General features: G+C 37.9%; 1 protein-coding gene and 1 long non-coding RNA gene across 6 annotated transcripts in view; one reads left to right on the top strand and one right to left on the bottom strand.

The window, feature by feature from the left end:
• Positions 1-6: 6 nt before the first annotated feature.
• Positions 7-22,397, bottom strand: part of LOC126947384 (putative ankyrin repeat domain-containing protein 20A5) — a 35,879-nt gene continuing 13,488 nt past the window's right edge. The window contains exons 7-11 of one of the 5 annotated variants that reach the window (XM_050778041.1): positions 15,594-15,624; positions 12,739-12,808; positions 9,435-9,525; positions 2,578-2,608; positions 7-1,607 (exon numbers count right to left, since the gene is read on the bottom strand). In XM_050778041.1, coding sequence (XP_050633998.1) covers positions 1,499-1,607; positions 2,578-2,608; positions 9,435-9,525; positions 12,739-12,808; positions 15,594-15,624 — 332 coding nt within the window. In that variant the 3' untranslated portion in view covers positions 7-1,498. The remainder of the gene's footprint in view (positions 1,608-2,577; positions 2,609-9,434; positions 9,526-12,738; positions 12,809-15,593; positions 15,625-22,397) is intronic. The other 4 variants (XM_050778042.1, XM_050778046.1, XM_050778044.1 and 1 more) reach the window with 4 other exon arrangements.
• LOC126947385 (uncharacterized) lies at positions 9,652-16,064 on the top strand. The gene is made up of 4 exons (XR_007723055.1): positions 9,652-11,319; positions 11,439-11,560; positions 13,796-14,079; positions 14,803-16,064. It is a non-coding gene; the product is annotated as an uncharacterized LOC126947385 (long non-coding RNA).

The raw sequence follows: 22,397 nt of genomic DNA, 5'->3' as shown, positions 1-22,397 counted from the left end.
TCTGAGGTGTGAGGATCACCTGAGCCCAGGAAAGAGAGATCGAAGTGAGCCAAGATCTCACCAGTGCCCTCCAGCCTGGGGGACAGAATGAAACCCCATCTAAAAAAACAATAATTAAAATGCTTCTTACATAGAAGACTGTATTTTAGGCCCTCCAGGATACACACAAGTATGTTCATTGACCTCCAGGAGCTCATGGTATGCAGGAGCTTCCAATGATTATTTATAAGGACTTTGAGTGGTTATTTTATTTTATTTTATTTTATCTTATTTTATTTATTTTATTTTTTAAAGATGTAGTCAAGCTCTGTCAGCCAGGCTGGAGTGCAATGGTGTGATCTTGTTTCACTGCAACCTCTGCCTGCCGGGTTCAAGTGATTCTCCTGCCTCAGCCTCCTGAGCAGCTGGGAGCACAGGCATGTGCCATCATGCCCGGCTAATTTTTCTGTGTGTTTTTATTTAGAGACAAGGTTTCACCACGTTGGCCAGGCTGATCTTGAACTCCTGACCTCAGGTGATCTACCCACCTCAGCCTCCCAAAGTGCTGAGATTGCAGGCATGAGCCACTGAACGCAGCCAAGTAAATATTTTTTAAAAACTATGATGATAAAATTATGATGTTAAAGTCTTACTATATTGGTATTAAGAGTCTCTGCTTCTAGAACTGGTTATTTGCAGCAAAATACATGTTATTCAATTAGATGAAATTAGATGAAATGTTTTATATAAACTCTTCATGGACATCTCATAAAACACACAAAAAAATCCCTTTGTGATACAAATCTTGAGAACATAAATTTAAATTTCTACATTACACAATTTATATTTTTAAATCAGATACAGTCTTGTTATGTTGCCCAGGCCGTTCTCAAACTCCTGGGCTCAAGCAATTTTCCTGCCTCAAACTCCCAAGCAGGAGGGACCACAGGTACACACCACCACACTCAGCAATTTTCCTACAATTTTTAATATTATTTTAGTCTCACTACAGAATCAATAATATAGGTAGAGAAACAGTTTCTCCTAGAAACTATATGATAACACAATAATAAGTTTCCAAGAAGAAAAAGCTCTATGCTATGTGCTGGACATTTTCACAACTAAAAGGTACCAGAGGGGGTCCATGATTACTGCAAATCATTTGATCACTGAAGATTTATAGAGGCATAAATAGTATGAAAGTCTGAAAGTCACAATTGTATGATTTAAAAGTCAAAGTGTTACTATTTATCCAAATAAACCTTAACCAAATTTCATATTTCTTCTATTGGGGAAGCATTTACTAATGCAACTTTCCCGTCACTATTATTTTCCAGTTCAAAGCTCCTACCCGGTCACAGTACTTGTCAATTTTTGTTAGTTACCAAAGTTAAACACATTTTTTGAATCAACTAGCCATATGTATGTTTTTCTCTGACCAACTTTCCATTATCACCATAAAACAATGACAGGTAAACCACTGCTAAACTTGAAAAGTAAATACTATGCAAAACTAGATTCAGAGTGAGAAAATTAATTTTACAAGACACCACTTTACCTTAGTAGCAACACTCAAGTCTTTGTCATCCAATGTAGGCAATGAATCCACACGCAGTTCATGGAAAATGCTTGAAACCAAAAACACACAATGAAAAGAGCAAGTTGATTTCTTTACAATTTTTATAACTGCCAGTTTATATCCAGCTTCCCCCTCAAACAAAAGACATAATCTGGGGAAAGGTCAGTGATCCATATATTAAATAATGATTCTTGATAAAATTAAAATAGGACCTCTGTTCTAAAAAGAGATTTTAGTTACCTATTTCTGCCTCCATCTGTCTAAATCTACAAAATATTCAATGAAAACTGACCTTGAGCTTTATATAACAAATAGTGACAGTCAATATATTGGCAGAGCCTGACAGTAATTTACACACACAAATTATCTGTCCTGAAGCTGAGCTTAAAATTCAATTAATGGATGACATAAATGTTGTTACCTAAACTGGAAGAATAGTGATGACTTAAAACAACTTTTGTAAAACTTCCAGTCCTACGGCCAAAGCTAAGTAGGTTCTGCCCTAAAGACTTTGATGGTAAAAATAAGATACTGGTTACCAGGGAAATTTTAAAATTCATTAGGACAGATTCTTGGACTAACCACATTCTAACAATAACCTTCAATGAGAGTTTAAGGTATTTAAACTCTCATTAATTTAGGCATTAATTGAATTAATGAATCTGATTAAACTGATTCAGACCTATACCTTGATCCAATGGCTGCACAGATGTCTATCAATCTATGCTGAGGAGCAAGAGAAGGGATTTGGAAGGCAGGCAGGCTGACGGTCAAGTTGTGGGCCAGCTACTTTGTTAACTATGGGATCATGAGGCAATCAATCGACTGCACTAATCCATAGTTGTTTATTGAATAAATAGTAGGTTATAGGAACACAGATGTTGTGATGGCTTTATGAGATGATAAATGCACAGAACATAGTAGGATGTCTAGCCCAGAGTACAACGCTCAACAGATATTAGTTTCTTCCATCTCTATTTCCTTAGTTAACATAAATGTTTACATCTATTAAATCCTACCTGACTGCAGATTCATCAGAACTTCCAACATCTATTAAAGAAAAAGGAAAAATGCATTTTAATTCAATAATAAAAATGTACAGAATATTAAAAGGATAACAGTGCACAACAACGCATGCCTGTACTCTAAACTATGTGGGAGGATGAGGCAGGAGGATCACTTGAGGAACCCAGAGATTTGAGACCAGCTAGGGAAACATAGTAAGACTCTACCTTCAGGAAAAAATGTGCACACTAATGTGTATGCTTTAGATGCTGTTTTTGTTGTTGTTGTTTTTGTTTTGGTTTCCTTTTTTTTTTTTAAAGCATAAGACTGATGCTATGTTATAAAGCATTCCTTTGGGAGCATGCCTGGGACCTTATTAGAATTAACATTAATTATACCTATTGATAGGTAATTAATGCAGTAAGATCTCTTCCCTTTGTATTTATTAGATGCAAAGAAGAATAAATTTATAAAATTTGGTATCTACATGTAACCTGCAGTATACAAGTCATCCCAGCCACACCCCATGAGAGGGAGTAAAAATGGTATTGTTAGCAGAACAGGTGTGATCAGTCAACAGTGTCAAAGAGCATGATTTCTGGACCAAAATATGAGAGGCCGTTAAAACAGAGTATACAGTAGTACCCGTTATCCACTATATGAGAGGAAAGACATACTTGACAGGGTTTTCTCTGCCCTCACGCCACAGCAACAGTCATCTACAAAGAAGGCTTCTGTGACAAAGCGTGGAGAGATTTTCCCCCAACAAGCAAAAATCTTTCCTGCTGATGACACCATTCAATTCTCACACCTTATCTGCAGACACAATCAGATTTAATTTAATTTATAAATGAAACTTTGTCATCCATATGTACGTATAGGAAAAACCAGTTTGTGATTCAGTACTATTCGTGGTTCCATGCATCCACTGGGAGTCTTGGAATGTATTTCCCACAGTTAAGGGGGAACTACTGCACTTATTTTGTAATAGCACAACACAGCCTCTCTAGCTCTTCAGTTCAAACTGTTCAGTTTAGGATAAAACACCCTATATCACCAGAAGCCAGCAAAACATAGGAATCAGACCAGAAACAGGAATCCTTGCAAAGACCTTCCAGCCGCCAGTGGAGAAGAGCTGAAGAGAGATCGGTGTGTTACTCTGGCTAATACTCTTCTGGGGAAGGTGCTGGGTGGTTTCCTTAGTTGTAGCTATTTGTTCTGCCCTATGTATAACAAGGCCCAAATTCACCTGCCATTTTACCTCCCACAGAAAGAACCACTGGAAACATCACTCCTTTAAGAGCTTATCCACATTCAGAGAGAAGCTTAAGAAACACTCGGGAGGTGTGGCAGGCTGCTGGGCAGTATTATCTGATGTGAAAAATATATAGAAAGAAAACTATCAATGACCTTTTACTACCAGAATATTCCAATGCTTGCTCTTCTCCCAAGTAGGAGAAAAAAATTCTTTTTCACCTCACATCAAGCAAAACTCCCTTACCATCCCTCATGACAGAATCTAGTTGTAGATGAGTCATGTCATCATACTACAGGCTGTTGTCAACCTCATCCCTCAAAGGAAGAGGATCAGTGAGGAACACATGTATTTACCTATAGCATTCACTGCCTGGTCTTAACTCCAACCAAAGGTAAGTATGACAGACTTAGTGATTCCACTTTTATAAAGTCCAACCCCTTGCGCTTGTCCCCTTCCATTGCTAGAGAGTCTATCTGGACCCACATCATAGAGCAAGATACTCCAGTTTGTGCCGTGTGGCACGGCATGGTGTCCTTTCCCTCAACCCTTTCTATTATGTCCCAAACATCTATACAAATCATGTTTTCTGAGTATGTAAAGCACATCTCATCAGCATATATCATTCCTTACAGTGATAAAGAAGCAAAAGGAAAACAAAAAGGACAAGGAACATCTTAAATGACTACGTTCAATTACCATGGAGCTTTAATTTTTTAACTATTCAAAAAGATCTCCACTGTACTCTTCTGAAAATAATAAAACTATGAAGATAGAGTAAAGATCAATGGTTGCCAGGAGTTGCTAGGGGGAAAGTGAGAGATGAACAAGCATAGTATAGAGAACTTTTAGGGTAGTGAAACTGTTCTGTCGATAATATTACAGTAATAGATACATGTCATATCATTTATTATACAGTTGTCCAAGTTCACAGAATGTACAGCATCAAGAGTGAAGCCTGATGTAAACTATGAACTTTGAGTGATTAGAATGTATTATAATGTGTCAATGTAAGTTCATCAGTCATAACAAATGTACCACTCTGGTGGAAAATACTAATCATGGGGGAGGCTATGCATGTGGGAGGCACGGAATATATGAGAAATCTCTGTACCTTCCTCTCAATTTTGCTGTGAACCTAAAACTGCTCTAAGAAATAAAGTTACTGATTTTAAAAAGATATTCACAACTGGGCTCAGTGGCTCATGCCTGTAATCTCAGCACTTTGGGAGGCAAAGGTGGGGGGATCACATGAGGTCATGAGTTCAAGACCAGCCTGAGGAAATGAATTCAAGACCAGTCTGGTCAACATGGCAAAACCTCTTTTCTACTAAAAATACAAAAATTAGCTGGGCATGATGGCGGGCACCTCTAATTTCAGCTACTCGGGAGGCTGAGGCAGGAGAATCGTTTGAGCCTAGAAGGGTTTCCACCATTCCCTAAGGAGAGTGGTTCACTGTGTCTAAAGTGTTTATAGAAACAGTGTGGTTACTCTGAACAGCTGCTTTCCTTCTAGGAGTCTGGAATTGGGGTACATGTCAGGGAGAGTAACCTCCATAGAAACACTTGGGTACTTAGTCTCTAATGAGACTCTGGTACTGCTAGATATCACTGCACAAATGTTGTCAAAATGTGAGCCTGGGAGAATTAAGCAGATCCTGGGAACTCCACAGGAGAGAGCTCCTGGAAGCTTGTGCCTGGTTTCCTCCAGACTTGACACGTGCACATTTTTCCTCTACTAATTCTGCTTGTCCCCTTTCTTGTAATCAAGTAAAGATCTGAGTATGACTATTTCCTGAGTCCTGTGAGTCTTTCTAGTGAACCACCAAACCTGGGGGTGGTCTTGGGGAACCTTGACACAAATGCATTGTGTAAGATTTTTATGAAGTTGATATGATATATGTAACTGTAATCAGGTGGTTATTTCACAGAATAGCTTTCCCTAATCTGTTTTCCTTTTCTTTTTTTCCCTTGATATTTGACTTGGAAAGTCTTATATTTCTATATCTATCCAATTGAATAAAGCCATAAAAGGAATAAATGAAATGATAATGTCAGAAAATAATGTGAAATAAGCAGCAATCCTATTTTAACTGAAAAAAAAATAGAAAATCTGGGTGATCGACAATATGTTCTACAATATGAATGTTTCTAGAAAAAAACGAAAAGGTGGTCAATTTTCTGCAACGGAAGTGGGCTTAATTCCTTTTTATAATAATTGTGCAGGTCAGGTGCAGTGGCTCACACTTGTAAATCCCAGCATTTTGGGAGGCTGAGGCAGGAGGATCACTTGAGCCCAGAAGTTCCAGACCCACCTGGGCAATAGAGTGAGACCTCATCTATTAAACAAACAAAGAAACAAAGAAACAAACAACAACAACAACAAACCTTCAAAAGAAAATTAGCCAAGTGTGGTGGTGCATGCCTGTATTCCCAGCTACTTGGGAGGCTAAGGTAAAAGGTGAAAGGATCACTTAAGGCCAAGAAGCAGAAGTTGCAGTGAGCCAAGATGGCACCACTGTACCCCAGTACTGGCAACAGAAGGAGACCCTGTATCAAAAATAAATAAATAAATAATTGTGTATCAGGCCAGATGTAACCACACAAAATTGTAGTCCCAGCTACTATAGGAGGACTGCTTGAGCCCAGGAGTTCAAGGATACAGTGAGCTATGAATGCACCAATGAATAGACATGGTATTCTAGCCAAGGCAACATAGAGAGACCACATCTCCTATAATAATAATAATTGATTAATTGTACATCATTCAAGTAAATTCTATAACTGGAGAAAAACATAGTACTATTGAGAATGTACTATAATAGTCTACTACTGATCATAGAGTTCCTCTTTACTTGCTTCTCATCTTTTTCTGTGTTTCTCCTAAAACTGAAAACATGAATCATCCATTAAAAGCAGTTCATCACAAAACAAGTCAAAAAGATGAAAGAATTGCATCCAAACTGTAGGATGTGTTATCCACCACTTCCTGTGAACAGATTCTTGAGGGATAAGAAAATATTTGAATAACTAAGTTTGTGCATGAACACATTAAGGTCAAATACCCATGACATTATAGTGTGTTTCTGTGTACTAGAGACAAAATGTTCAAAAAGCAATTTAATGAATATACATTAAATTAAAAACTGCCTTCATTAAACTGAGATGATCTTCCCTCAATGCACGAATACCTTCAGAATTCACATGTGAAGCCTTAAATATAGACCAAAGATTTGTATATAATTACTTAAAGTTTTGAGGGTAATTCTTGGCTTCTTCTTTTCCTTGCCTAGGACAGCAACATGACAGAAATATAATGAGGAAAATAGGAATATAGGATTCCTAAAACTCAGTTTACATTTCAATAGTGACATTATGTTTCAAATGCCTGTACCTAAAACAGAAAAGCCTGGATATCACTGTAAACACGTGGGCTGATGAGGAGAAAAGAGACCATTAAACAGATGAGGAAATCAAACCTGAGGGTATCAATGTCAAGGCTAAAGGTGAAGGTACAGAGTATTTTCACTCAACACATCAGAGGCATTGCTGCCAGCACACCACAGATAAATTCCCCATGTCCTGTCGCTGAGGAAATACACAGTTGAGATGACAGTTCAGGTGAACGTGCAATTCACCTCTCATCAAAGACAGTGTTCTAAATTGATCAGCTGTTATACACACTTATGAAATCACAGCTAAATAAAATATTCATTTTTCCCATGACCACATGGGCTACTGCAGCACCTACATTTCTCCTATCCCCTCGTTTGGCCTTAAATTACAGCTCTTTGATCCACTCATAAGGCGGTCCATAAAACCATCACATAAACCATGTAGAATCAGTTTCCAAATATCAAAATATTTATCAAAAAAGAAAACACTGAAATACCACAGACTTGCTGGATATGAATACACTTTTATATTGCAAAATCAGTGCAGTATTTATTGAAAATGAGAAATTTGGTATTCACAGAATGAATTTTATAATATGATTGCATCTAAAATTAACTAAGTTTGGTATATTATCTTACACTGTAAAGGACATTTATGAAACAGCTGTCATATCAAATAACTAGCTGTCTCAAAAAAAAATTAGCCAAAGCATCTATATGCAACTTAATCACATCTTATTCGCTCATGTCAGTGAAACTTCTCTCTCTGAGGCCTGACAGTTATGAAATGAAATGAGCTGTGGAGTTTACCCCAAGTCTAGCACTCCCTCCTGCCTCCAGTACTCTCCACAGCAATAACCTCTCTTGTGAGACTGGCCATACGCCAAAGTAACTGGAAGTGACTCATCTCAAGTTTACTTGGCTTTAACTCCCAATAAAAACAGCAAATATCTTTCTTTCCTCCCTCCTTGTCCTTTCACAATCCCTCTTCCTTTGAAAAAGTGATTTTTAGATCTGTCATCCTGATGCTTCCCTTCCTAGCTGCTTTTTATGGATCATTGCGACCACTGTTGTCATCTGTGTTCAGGAGTAGTATACACCTGTAATCTCTCTTCTCATCTCATTCTCCTTCCCCTGTGGCTAGAATCATGCTCAGAAATAAAAGGAAATCAATGCTTTCCCTGGATTCTGTTATTTTTTAAATTGCTCTCCAATGGTTCTTTTTCCAGATTTCTCTAAAGGAAGGCTATTCCCTTGTTATTCAGGGCTATGTCCAAGGACCAGCACCAACATCACCTGAGTACTCATGAGAAATACAGAATCCCATACCTGCTGAATCAGAATGTGCACTTTCCAGAAGCTCCTCAACTAATTCATGACAATTTGAATGCCCTTTTCTACACTGATGTGCTTGCATATTGGTTTACCCTAATTGCCCTGTTTGGCCTAGCGTCAATTTCTTCCTACTATGTCCCTGAATTTAATACTACATTATAAGCCATAATGTTTCTAATGAACTTTTAATCAGGCAATACCATCTCTACTTAATGTCTTCTCCATAAATCACCCAACACTATTCTTTTGAACTATGTTAATTTGGCCTATAGGATACTATCCCATGAATTTACACCATTTTCTATAAAACTAAATTATAGCCATTCATGGCTGACCATTTACGGTGATATTCATCTATGGTAGATAAACCACAGGTCTGTGTGGTAAAGTACCTCAATCCTTAATGCCTCCCCAGTAGTGAGGATGACAGCAAGAGTAGGAAAATGTTACTCTAATTTGCTGACACATTTTCGTACTGGAAGCTCACTTTATCTTCTTTCCTATTTCTAACACCCTGTTCTTCCTTCTTCTACAGATCAATTTGACTTTACCACCTTCCATTACATATACCTGCATATGCTTTTTAAAATTTATTCCGTGTACACTCTGCCCTCTTCATTCTTTCTTTCTCTTTTATTCATTTCCTCCTCCTTCTCTCCTGACTTACCTCAGTTTTTAGAGTATCTTAAAATGGAACTCAGAACTCAGCTCCTTCAGTGGTGCTCCCAATAGAATCAATAGCTGACCCTTGGTTATCACCATTTTAATTCTCCTTTACTTATTATAGTTAATAGGACATTTTCTTTAGCTAGTAGACTATATTAGTGCTCATATTCTAAAAGAAACATTCCATTAAATGACTTTTAAAACAAAATCCAGTTCTCACCTTCTCCTTTTCCTTTTCCATTGACTATTCCATTGCCTTTTTCATGGGAAGGTCCAGGTAAAGGCTGTGACACATACTTGGGGACACACTTCTAAGGAAATATCAAGAGTTAGTTTCCATTTAAAAAATTATAATGAGTTGCATCAAGAGATTCTTATCATTCTCTTATTATGAAACTGGGTCTCATTCTGTCAACCCAGGGCTAGAATGCAGTGGCATGATTATGACTCACTGTGGTCTCAACCTCCCGACCTCAGGCAATCTTCCCACCTCAACTTCCTGATAGCTGGAACTACAGGTGCATACCATCATGCCAGACTAATGTATTTATTGTTACTTTTGTAGAGACAAGGCCTCATTATACTGCCCAGGCTGGTCTCAACCTCCTAGGCTCAAGCAAACCTTCCACTTCTGCCTCCCAAACTGTTGAGATAACCAGTGTGCACTAGCACACCCAGCCCTAATCAATTCCTTTAAATAAACCCCAATGTTGCCCAGACATGGTGGCTCATATCTGTAATCCCAGCCCTTTGCAAGGCCAAGGTGAGTGGATTGCTTGAGTTCAGGAGTTTGAGACCAGCCTGGGCAACATAATGGGAATACATCTCTACACAGAAATACAAAAAGGAGTCAGGCATGATGGTCTGTGCCTGTATCCCAGCTGCTCAGGAGGCTGATGTGGGAGGATCACTTGAGCCTGAGAGGTGGAGACTGTAGTGAACCAAGATCATGCCACTGCAGTCCAGACTGGGGAACAGAGCAAGACCCTGACTCCCCAGAAGTTTCTATTTAAAATGTGAGAACAAAGAGAGATACAAATGAAAAACAAGCCTAATTGGTCAATGAAATATGAGCTTAAGTCAAGAAAGAAAAGAAACAACATGAAATACCATAAAATACATGGAGAAATAGATCTATTATAGAGTGTTTTGGTCTTTCATATCCCGAATAATACTAATTAATATTTATGCTACAATTAGTTTATGTAAGTATTTCTGTGATAGAGTTTATTACTCTAAGACATTCAAGTAGCTAAATATGGTCATCTACCACTACCTTAAAGAACATTATTACAACAGAGGGAAACCTGGAACTTTTCATCAAATTTCCACCCAGGAAAAGATTTGGTCACCAGAATACTAAAGAGTAATGTATGGCTTGAAATGGTATATTTAATAGAACATGAGTTGAGGCTAATAAAACATTTAAGAAATGTTAATGTAATATCACAATTTTAACATTCCAGTTGAATGATACTAGAAAATATATTGTAACCCTCTTTGCTGCTGATGACCTATTTCTAATTTATTTCCTTTTTATTTATGGCATAATTTCTCAACATAACACATCAAAACTTATACACCTTTAAATACTAAGAAATAATACAAATGTAAGCAATATTTTCAATACAATATTTAATCATTAGACACATTAGATATATTACTTACAATATTCTATTATATAAAAATTCACTTGTCTATTTATTCAGACTAAACAACTATTAAGGCTGAATGTCTCCTGTCTGTAACCTCAGCACTATGAGAGGCTGAGGTGGGCAGAACACTTGAGCCCAAAGGTTAAAGACCAGCCTGGGCAACAAGGCAAAACCCTGCCTGTTCAAAAGTCAGCCAAGCATGGTGACACAGGTCTAATGTGACATAGGACAATAATTTCAACTACTTGGATGGCTGAGGTGTGAGGATCACCTGAGTCCAGGAAAGAGAGATCAAAGTGAGCCAACATCTCACCAGTGCCCTCCAACCTGGGGGACAGAGTGAAACCCCATCTCAAAAAACAACAATTAAAATGCTTCTTACATGGAAGACTGTATTCTAGGCACTCCAGGAGAGACACAAATGTGTTTACTGACCTCCAGTAGCTTATGGTATGCAGCAGCTTCCAATGATTATTTAAACAACTAAATATCAAAACTTCAAAATTTGAAATTTCAGAGTGTGGTATAAGGACTTTGAGTGGTTATATTATTTTATTTCATTTTTTCAGATGTAGTCTAGCTCTGTCCCCCAGGCTGGAGTGCAATGGTGCGATCTTGGTTCACTGCAACCTCTGCCTGCCGGGTTCAAGTGATTCTCCTCCCTTGGCCTCCTGAGCAGCTGGGAACACAGGTATGTTCCCAGTTTATGTAAGTATTTCTGTGATAGTATTTCATGCCTGGCTAATTTTTCTGTGTGTGGGTTTTTTTTTTTGTTTTGTTTGTTTTTTTTTTTTTTTTTTTTTGAGACAGGGTTTCACCTCGCTGGCCAGGCTGATCTCGAACTCCTGGCCTCAGGTGATCTACCGAACTCAGGTGATCTACGCACCTCAGCCTCCCAAAGTGCTGGGATTACAGGCATGAGCCACTGAACCCGGCCAAGTAAATATTTTCAATAAACTACGATGATAAAATTATGATGTTAAAGTCTTACTATATTGGTATTAAGAGTCTCTGCTTCTAGAACTGGTTATTTGCAGCAAAATATGTTTTCAATTAGATGAAGTGTTTTATATAAACTCTTCATGGACAACTCATAAAACACACAAAAATCCCTTTGCAATACAAATTTTGAGAACATAAATTTAAATGTCTACATTTCCATAATTTATATTTTTAAATCAGATACATTCTTGTTATGTTGCCCAGGCCGTTCTCAAACTCCTGGGCTCAAGCAATCTTCCTGCTTCAAACTCCCAAGCAGCAGGGACCACAGGTGTATACCACCACACTCAGCCATTTTTCTACAATTTTTAATATTATTTTAGTCTCACTACAGAATAATATAGGTAGAGAAATAATCTCCCCTACAAACTATATGATATCAAAATAATAAGTTTCCAAGAAAAAGCTCTATGCTATGTCCTGGACATTTTCACCACCAAAAAGTACCAGAGGGGGTCCATGATTACTGCAAATCATTTGAACACTGAAGATTTATAGAGGCATAAATAGTATGAAAGTCACACTTGTATGACTAAAAAGTCAAAGTGTTACTATTTATCCAAATAAACCTTAACCAAATTTCATATTTCTTCTATTGGGGAAAGCATTTACTAATGCAACTTTCCTGTCACTACTTATTTTCCAGTTCACAGCTCCCACCCTGTCACAGTACTTGTCAATTTTTGTTAGTTACCAAAGATAAACAAATTTTTTGAATCAACTAGCCACATGTATGTTTTTCTCTGACCAACTTTCCATTATCATCATAAAACAATGACAGGTAAACCACTGCTAAATTTGAAAAATAAATACTGTGCAAAACTAGATTCAGAGTGAGAAAATTAATTTTACAAGAGACCACTTTACCTTAGCAGCAACACTCAAGTCTTCGTCATCCGATGTAGGCAATGAATCCACACACAGTTCATGGAAAATGCTTGAGACCAAAAACACACAATGAAAATGGTCAAGTTGATTTCTTTACAATTTTTATAACTGCCAGTTTATATCCAGCTTCCCCTCAAACAAAAGACATAATCTGGGGAAAGGTCGGTGATCCATATATTAAATAATGATTCTTGATGCAATTAAAATATGGCCTCTGTTCTAAAAATAGATTTTAGTTACCTATTTCTGCCTCCATCTGTCTAAATCTATAAAATATTCAATGAAAACTGACCTTGAGCTTTATAACAAATAGTGACAGTCAATATATTGGCAGAGCCTGACAGTAATTTACACGCACAAATTATCTGTCCTGAAGCTGAGCTTAAAATTCAATTAATGGATGACATAAATGTTGTTACCTAAACTGGAAGAAAACTGATGACTTAAAACAAGCTAGAAAGATCCACTGTCTCTTTTCCTTGATCTATCTCTCCTTAAAAGACTAATCTGCTTCACTTCAAAATGGCAGTCTTGATTCCTCAGCATGGAACCCACTGAGGAAGGTCCTATTGCTTTCCTTTGCCCTAAATCAGTATAGGGAATCTCCTGCAATATTTGAAATGTATGAAAGCTAAATATACAAAAGTCAAATAACAAAGGTGTATATTCTTATTGAGAATACTTTTCCCAGAAAGATTAAAACACTAATAATTATAAAATCCCATTATTTTCACTCTATATGTACTACCTTATTCAGGTCCACATAAGCTAAGATCGAGACCAAAACCCCGCCATTAAAAAAAAATTATCCGGGCGCAGTGGCGGGCGCCTGTAGTCCCAGCTAGGCAGGAGAATGGCGTGAACCCGGGAGGCGGAGCTCAGTGAGCCGAGACACTGCACTCTAGCCTGGGCGACAGAGCAAGACTCCATGGCACTCAGGAGAGAGACTGCAGGAGAAACAGAGTCCTGGTAGTTGTACCTCTATTTCTCTAAGTACTATCTAAATATCTTTCTTCCTATGGGCACCCACTTTCAGATTCCACTACTGCAGGGCTCCATAGAAGTCTTCAATCTTCAACTCTTCAGTCTATGAAAGCACAGATTCCGGAAAGGATGGCCTCAAATGACCAGGAGTAACAGATCTCTATATCCCTCATCCTAAAAAGCAAGCCAACTGGAGTCTCCATCACCTTCCCCCAGCACAGACACACTGCCAACTACCCAACTGAACTCCATGACTGATTTACCAGACAATCATGCCCCTGACCCAGCCTACATGGACATGGGAAGGACATCAGTGAATTGGGAACAGAGGCAGAGGTAAGGAGGCACCTGCCCTGTACCACAGATCTATGTAGTTCAGCAGTCTCCAGCCTCTTAGTACTCCAGGGTCTCTAAGCCACCCCTCTGTAAGTCAGGATGGAAACAGATGATACCACATTTCTGTCTGCTGCAGACACTCCTCCCAGTGTCTCAAAATGTTTTAGCATATTTCAGTAAAAATCGTCAAGTTTGTCAGTCCTTGATTAAAAAAAAAAAAAAAAAAAGCAAACTTTTTATAGCTCCCTTGAACCTTCTATTGTAATGTGCCTTTGTAGATAATTCCCAAATTTCTTGTGTCTTTCATCTTTATAATTTATCTTTATCAAACTTGTCATAAACCCCAATATTTTCATCTCTTAGTGAAGACTTCATACTCCTACACAATCCAGTGTTGTTTCTCTTCAAACGTGGCTTTCCCCTGCTCATTCCATTATTACCTACTTCCATTGGGTTCACCAGCTAATTCCATTCTCATTCTATCCACTGTGTGCACCAGACTCACTCCTGTTTCTACTGGGCTTTAAAATGAGTTCAAATCTCATTTCTGCCAATTGCTATGTCTAAAAAAAGCATACTAATCTCTTTGAGCCTCACATTCTCTATCTACAGAATCACTTGACCGGAATATTCAACACAGGTAAAAATACTAGGAGGTATTTTAATTCATTCTAAGATTCCTTAACATTCTGTAATTCTATGTCCTCTTGATTCTGTCTATAGGAAAACTGGGAGTACATAGCCAACAGAATTGGAAAAAATAATAGAACAAAAGAAACACAAAAAAAGCAGAGAGGAAAGCATTAAAAATCAAGACAAGATTATAGAAAAGTCATGGAAAAAGAAACAAGACTTAAAAAAGTATTATGGAAGTCAACAGAACTCCTGGCCTAAATGGAAAACCAAACTGGGAAGTCAAATCATTTCTCTCTAAGACTTGCCTAAACTTACTTTTGTAAAACTTCCAGTCCTATGGCCAAAGCTAAGTAAGTTCTGCCCTAAAGCCTTTGATGGTAAAAATAAGATACCGGTTACCACTGAAATTGTCAAATTTATTAGGACAAACTCTTGGACTAACCACATTCTAACAATAACCTTCAATGAGAGTTTAAGGTATTTAAACTCTCATTAATTTAGGCATTAATTGAATTAATGAATCTGATTAAACTGATTCAGACCTATACCTTGATCCAATGGCTGCACAGATGTCTATCAATCTATGCTGAGGAGCAAGAGAAGGGATTTGGAAGGCAGGCAGGTGACGGTCAAGTTGTGGGCCAGCTACTTTGTTAACTATGGGATCATGAGGCAATCAATCAACTGCTCTAATCCATAGTTGTTTACTGAATGAACAGTAGGTTATAGGAACACAGATGTTGTGATGCCTTTATGAGATGATAAATGCATAGAACATAGCAGGATGTCTAGCCCAGAATACAACACTCAACAGATATTAGTTTCTTCCATCTCTATTTCCTTAGTTAACATAAATGTTTACATCTATAAAATCCTACCTGACTGCAGATTCATCAGAACTTCCAACATCTATTAAAGAAAAAGGAAAAATGCATTTTAAATCAATAATAAATGTACAGAATATTAAAAGCATAAGAATGCACAGCACTGCAGGCCTGTACTCTAAAGTATTTGGGAGGATGAGGCAGGAGGATCACTTGAGGAACCCAGAAGTTTGAGACCAGCTCAGGAAACATAGTAAGACTCTACCATCATAAAACAATTGGGCACACTTTTGTGTATGCTTTAGATGCTGTTTTTGTTGTTGTTGTATTTGTTTTGTTTTGGTTTGGTTTTTTTTTTTTTTTTTTAAGCATAAGACTGATGCTTTGTTACAAAGCATTCCTTTGGGAGCATGCCTGGGACCTTACTAGAATTAACATTAATTATACCTATTGGTAAGTAATTAATGCAGTAAGAACTCTTCCCTTTGTATTTATTAGATGAAAAGAAGAATAAATTTATAAAAACGTAGTATCTACAAGTGAACTGCAGTATACAAGTCATTTTAGCCAAACCCTATGAGATTGAGCAAAAATGGTATTGTTAGCAGAACAGGTGTGATGAGTCAACAGTGTCAAAGAGCATGATTTCTGGACCAAAATATGAGAGGCCGTTAAAACAGAGTATATAGTAGTACCCTTTATCCACTATATGTGCAGGAAAGACATACTTGACAGGGTTTTCTCTGCCCTCACGCCACAGCAACAATCATCTACAAAGAAGGCTTCTGTGACTAAATGTGTGGAGAGATTTTCCCCCAACAAGCAAAAATCATTCCTGCTGATGACACCATTCAATTCTCACACCCTATCTGCAGACACAATCAGATTTAATTTAATTTATAAATTAAACTTTATCATAGATAGGTATGTATAGGAAAAAACAGTTTGTGATTCAGTACTATTCGCGGTTCCATGCATCCACTGGGAGTCTTGGAATGTATTTCCCACAGTTAAGGGGGAACTACTGCACTTATTTTGTTATAGCACAACACAGCCTCTCTAGCTCTTCAGTTCAAACTGTTCAGTTTAGGATAAAACACCCTATATCACCAGAAGCCAGCAAAACACAGGAATCAGACCAGAAACAGGAATCCTTGCAAAGACCTTCCAGCCACCAGTGGAGAAGAGCTGAAGAGAGATCGGTGTGTTACTCTGGCTAATACTCTTCTGGGGAAGGTGCTGGGTGGTTTCCTTAGTTGTAGCTATTTGCTCTGCCCTATGTATAACAAGGCCCAAATTCACCTGCCATTTTCCCTCCCACAGAAAGAACCACTGGAAACATCACTCCTTTAAGAGCTTATCCACATTCAGAGAGAAGCTTAAGAAACACTCGGGAGGTGTGGCAGGCTGCTGGGCAGTATTATCTGATGTGAAAAATATATAGAAAGAAAACTATCAATGCCCTTTTACTACTAGAATATTCCAATGCTTCCCTTCTCCCAAGTAGGAGAAAAAAATTCTTTTTCACCTCACATCAAGCAAAACTCCCTTACCATCCCTCATGACAGAATCTAGTTGTAGATGAGTCATGTCATCATAATGCAGGCTGTTGTCAACCTCATCCCTCAAAGGAAGAGGATCAGTGAGGAACACATGTATTTACCTATAGCATTCACTGCCTGGTCTTATTTCCAACCGAAGGTAAGTATGACAGACTTAGTGATTCCACTTTTATAAAGTCCAACCCCTTGCGCTTGTCCCCTTCCATTGCTAGAGAGTCTATCTCTATCATAGAGCAAGATACTCCAGTTTGTGCCGTGTGGCACGGCATGGTGTCCTTTCCCTCAACCCTTTCTATTATGTTCCAAACATCTATACAAATCATGTTTTCTGAGTATGTAAAGCACATCTCATCAGCATATATCATTCTTTACAGTGATAAAGAAGCAAAAGAAAAACAAAAAGGACAAGGAACATCTTAAATGACTACGTTCAATTACCATGGAGCTTTAATTTTTTAACTATTCAAAAAGATATCCACTGTACTCTTCTGAAAATAATAAAACTATGAAGACAGAGTAAAGATCAATGGTTGCCAGGAGTTGCTAGGGAGAAAATGAGAGATGAACAGGCATAGTATAGAGAATTTTTAGGGTAGTGAAACTGTTCTGTCGATAATATTACAGTAATAGATAGATGTCATATCATTATACAGTTGTCCAGGTTCACAGAATGTACAGCATCAAGAGTGAAGCCTGATGTAAATATGAACTTTGAGTGATTATAATGTGTCAATGTAAGTTCATCAGTTGTAACAAATGTACCACTCTGGTGGAAAATACTAATCATGGGGGAGGCTATGCATGTGGGAGGCATGGAATATATGAGAAATCTCTGTACCTTCCTCTCAATTTTGCTGTGAACCTAAAACTGCTCTAAGAAATAAAGCTGTTGATTTAAAAAAGATATTCACAACTGGGCTCAGTGGCTCATGCCTGTAATCTCAGCACTTTGGGTGGCAAAGGTGGGGGGATCACCTGAGGTCATGAGTTCAAGATCAGCCTGAGGTAATGAGTTCAAGACCAGTCTGACCAACATGGCAAAAGCTCGTCTCTACTAAAAATACAAAAATTAGCTGGGCATGATGGCAAGCACCTGTAATTTCAGCTACTCGGGGGGCTGAGGCAGGAGAATCGCTTGAGCCTAGAAGGCGGTGGTTTCAGTTAACTGAGATCATACCACTGCACTCCAGCCTGGAAGACAGAGTGAGACTCCATCTCAAAAAAATTAAAAAAAAAAAAAAAAAAAGATATTCACTGTCTATGCATCCCAGGATCTCCAGAACAAAAATTAAAATAAATAAATAAATAAATAAATAAATAAATAAATAAATAAATAAAAAGATGGCCAGGGTCAGTGGCTCATGCCTGCAATCCCAGCACTTTGGGAGGCCGAGGTGGGTGGATCACTTAAGGTCAGGAGTTCAAGACCACCCTGACCAACATGGTGAAATCCCATTTCTACTAAATACAAAAAATTAGCCAGGCATGGTTGTGCATGCCTGTAGTCCCAGGTAATTGGGAGGCTGAGGCAGGAGAATTGCTTGAACTTGGGAGGTCGAGGTTGCAGCGAGCTGAGATTGTGTCATTGCACGGCAGCCTGGGTAGCAAGAGCAAAACTGTGTCTCAAAAAAAAAAAATCGATAATAAAAAATGAAAAATATTCACTGAACCTGTTATTATGATATATTTAAGCAAGACTTGGTGACCCTAAAAATTAGAGATCATTAGAAGATCAGAATAACACAGTGTGGTCATTATTTCTCAAAGTGAAGTATATAAAATATATAAAATAAGTTAATTGCATGCTTAGGCAAGACGATATTGATTGAAATGATTGAATATTTTATCTCGTTTCATACTTCTAAACAGGGATTTAGCACAATATGAAAACTAGATTATCCATGTCATCCAAAAAAAAGACAATTTTATTCTAATTTTAACTCAGAAATTATTATGCTTATTTAATTTCACAATTTTACTGAAAGGCTAATAAGATAAAAAGGACAGATTATCATTACCTAACACTGCTATGGTAACTTATATACAAATACCTGTTTGTCACCAAAAGTCAAAAAAGTAACCAGCATTGCAACTTAAGATGGATCATACAAAAGAAATTACTACCAATTTACCTTATCTTATAATATTATGTGTTATTAAAATGAAAATGTAAAACAACACCAAAAGTTAAGTTGGGGCTATAAGTCTTGTGCAGAAAAGATTTCATAGAGCAGGCAAGAGACTGCCATCTTTAGAAAGGCCTGCACGCAAGTCTGGCCCTTGACTGGTGTTTAGGAAATTGGAATTGGGAGGGTTTCCACCATTCCCTAAGGAGAGTGGTTCACTGTGTCTAAAGTGTTTATAGAAACAGTGTGGTTACTCTGAATAGCTGCTTTCCTTCTAGGAGTCTGGAATTGGGGTACATGTCAGGGAGAGTAAACTCCATAGAAACACTTGGGTACTTAGTCTCTAATGAGACTCTGGTACTGGTAGATATCACTGCACATATGTGGTCAAAATGTGAGCCTGGGAGAATTAAGCAGATCCTGGGAATTCCACAGGAGAGAACTCCTGGAAGCTTGTGCCTGGTTTCCTCCAGACTTGACACGTGCACATTTTTCCTCTACTAATTCTGTTTGTCCCCTTTCTTGTAATCAAGTAAAGATCTGAGTATGCTATTTGCTGAGTCCTGTGAGTCTTTCTAGTGAACCACCAAACCTGGGGGTGGTCTTGGGGAACCTTGACACAAATGCATTGTGTAAGATTTTTATGAAGTTGATATGATATATGTAACTATAATCAGGTGGTTATTTCACAGAGTAGCTTTCCCTAATCTGTTTTTCTTTTCTTTTTTTTCCCTTGATATTCACCTTGGAGAGTCTTATATTTCTATATCTATCCAATCGAATAAAGCCATAAAAGGAATAAATGAAATGATAATGTCAGAAAATAATGTGAAATAAGCAGCAATCCTATTTTAACTGAAGAAAAAATAGAGAATCTAGGTGATTGACAATATGTTCTACAATATGAATGTTTCTAGAAAAAAATGAAAAGGTGGTCAATTTTCTGCAACTCAACTGGGCTTAATTCCTTTTTATAATAATTGTGCAGGCCAGGTGCAGTGGCTCACACTTGTAAATCCCAGCATTTTGGGAGGCTGAGGCAGGAGGATCACTTGAGTCCAGAAGTTCCAGACCAGCCTGGGCAATAGAGTGAGACCTCATCTATTAAACAAAGAAACAAACAACAACAACAAAGAACCTTAAAAAGAAAATTAGCCAAGTGTGGTGGTGCATGCCTGTAGTCCCAGCTACTTCAGACGCTAAGGTAAAAGGTGAAAGGATCACTTAAGGCCAAGAAGCAGAAGTTGCAGTGAGCCAAGATGGCACCACTGCACTCCAGTATCGGCAACAGAGGGAAACCGTGTATCAAAAATAAATAAATAAATAATTGTGTATCAGGCCAGATGTAACCACACAAAACTGTAGTCCCAGCTACTCAGGAGGATGAGGTAGGAGAACTGCTTGAGCCCAGGAGTTCAAGGCTACAGTGAGCTATGAATGCACCAATGAATAGACACAGTATTCTAACCAAGGCAACATAGAGAGACCCCATCTCCTATAATACTAATAATTGATTAATTGTGCATCATTCAAGTAAATTGTATAACTGGAGAAAAACATAGTACTATTGAGAATGTACTATAATAGTCTACTACTGATCATAGAGTCCTGTTTACTTGCTTCTAATCTTTTTCTGTGTTTCTCCTAAAACTGAAAACATGGTTCATCCATTAAAAGCAGTTCATCACAAAACAAGTCAAAAAGATGAAAGAATTGCATCCAAACTGTAGGATGTGTTATCCACCGCTCCCTGTGAACAGGTGGATTTGGTCATTAAGAATTAGCAGGACTAACTTTGTGTTTGTGTGTACACGTGTGAACATGTGTGTGTATGTGCTTGTAAACTGTGTGTGTGTAAACTATGACAGATAAAACCATTTTGCTTGTGTAGGAATATGTAATATATTTTGTACTTCTCATGAAAGAATTGCTTTTCTGTCTTCTGTGCTCAGTAGCTGTCTTCAAAAAATAGTCTCCTATTTGTATGGGTGCACGCTGGTTCAGTTCTACAGTTCTTTTTTTTTTTTTTTTTTTTTTTTTTTTTGAGACGGAGTCTGGCTCTGTTGCCCAGGCTGGAGTGCAGTGGCGCGATCTCGGCTCACTGCAAGCTCCGCCTCCCGGGTTCATGCCATTCTCCTGCCTCAGCCTCCTGAGTAGCTGGGACTACAGGCGCCCGCCACCGCGCCCCGCTAATTTTTTGCATTTTTAGTAGAGATGGGGTTTCACCGTGGTCTCGATCTCCTGACCTTGTGATCCGCCCGCATCGGCCTCCCAAAGTGCTGGGATTACAGGCGTGAGCCACCGCGCCCGGCAGTTCTACAGTTCTTATTGCCATTTATTTACGGTACCAGAAAGGGATTGCTGAGTTCCTGGTTCTAAAGATAGTTACTTTCTTAGTGACACACATCAATATGTAATACAGTTTGCCCTTGAACAGCGGGGATTCACTTATATGCAGATTTTCTTCTGCCTATGCAACCCAGACACAGCAAGATCCACCTCTCCTCTTCCACCTCAGGCTAATCAACCTGAAGATCATGAAGACCTTTGTCAGCATCTACTTATGCCTTATGAAAAGTCAATATATCTTTCCTGATGATTTTCTTTCTAACAGCTTCAATTCTCTGGCTTACTTTATTGTCTGAACACAGAATATAATAATGCGGCAAAAACAAAATAGGTGTTCATCAACTGTTTTATGTTATCAGGAAGGCTTCCAGCCACTAGTGGGCTATTAGTAGCTAAAGTGAAGTAATCAAAAGTTATACTCAGATTTTCAACTGCACAGGGATCAGAGTCCCTCACCCTACATTATTCATGGGTCAACTGTAATTCTTTATTTACAAATATAAACAATTTATTATAAAACTGAAATAGAAGATCCATTTGTATAACAAGTCCAATTGGTTATAATGTGACTACAGAGGAAACATACAACATACTAAGTTAAAAATCTTTTTCTTATTCATGCAAAAACATTATATAGGATTTTAGGGATCATAAATGACTTTTTTCAGACAATAATGTTTGAGATTATAAATGAGCTACAACTACCTTCTTAAATAAATCTGAATTTCAAACTAGTTAAATTTTAAAAATTAGTTTACATATGTATATACATATATACACATTCAATTTACACATATTTTTAAACTGGTCTTTTTTGATTA

This window comes from Macaca thibetana, unplaced genomic scaffold (assembly GCF_024542745.1).
Source record: "Macaca thibetana thibetana isolate TM-01 unplaced genomic scaffold, ASM2454274v1 unplaced_scaffolds217, whole genome shotgun sequence".
NCBI classification, from domain to species: domain Eukaryota; kingdom Metazoa; phylum Chordata; class Mammalia; order Primates; family Cercopithecidae; genus Macaca; species Macaca thibetana.
The sequence above is the reverse complement of the archived record's forward strand: the minus strand, read 5'-3'. Positions and strand labels throughout refer to the sequence as shown.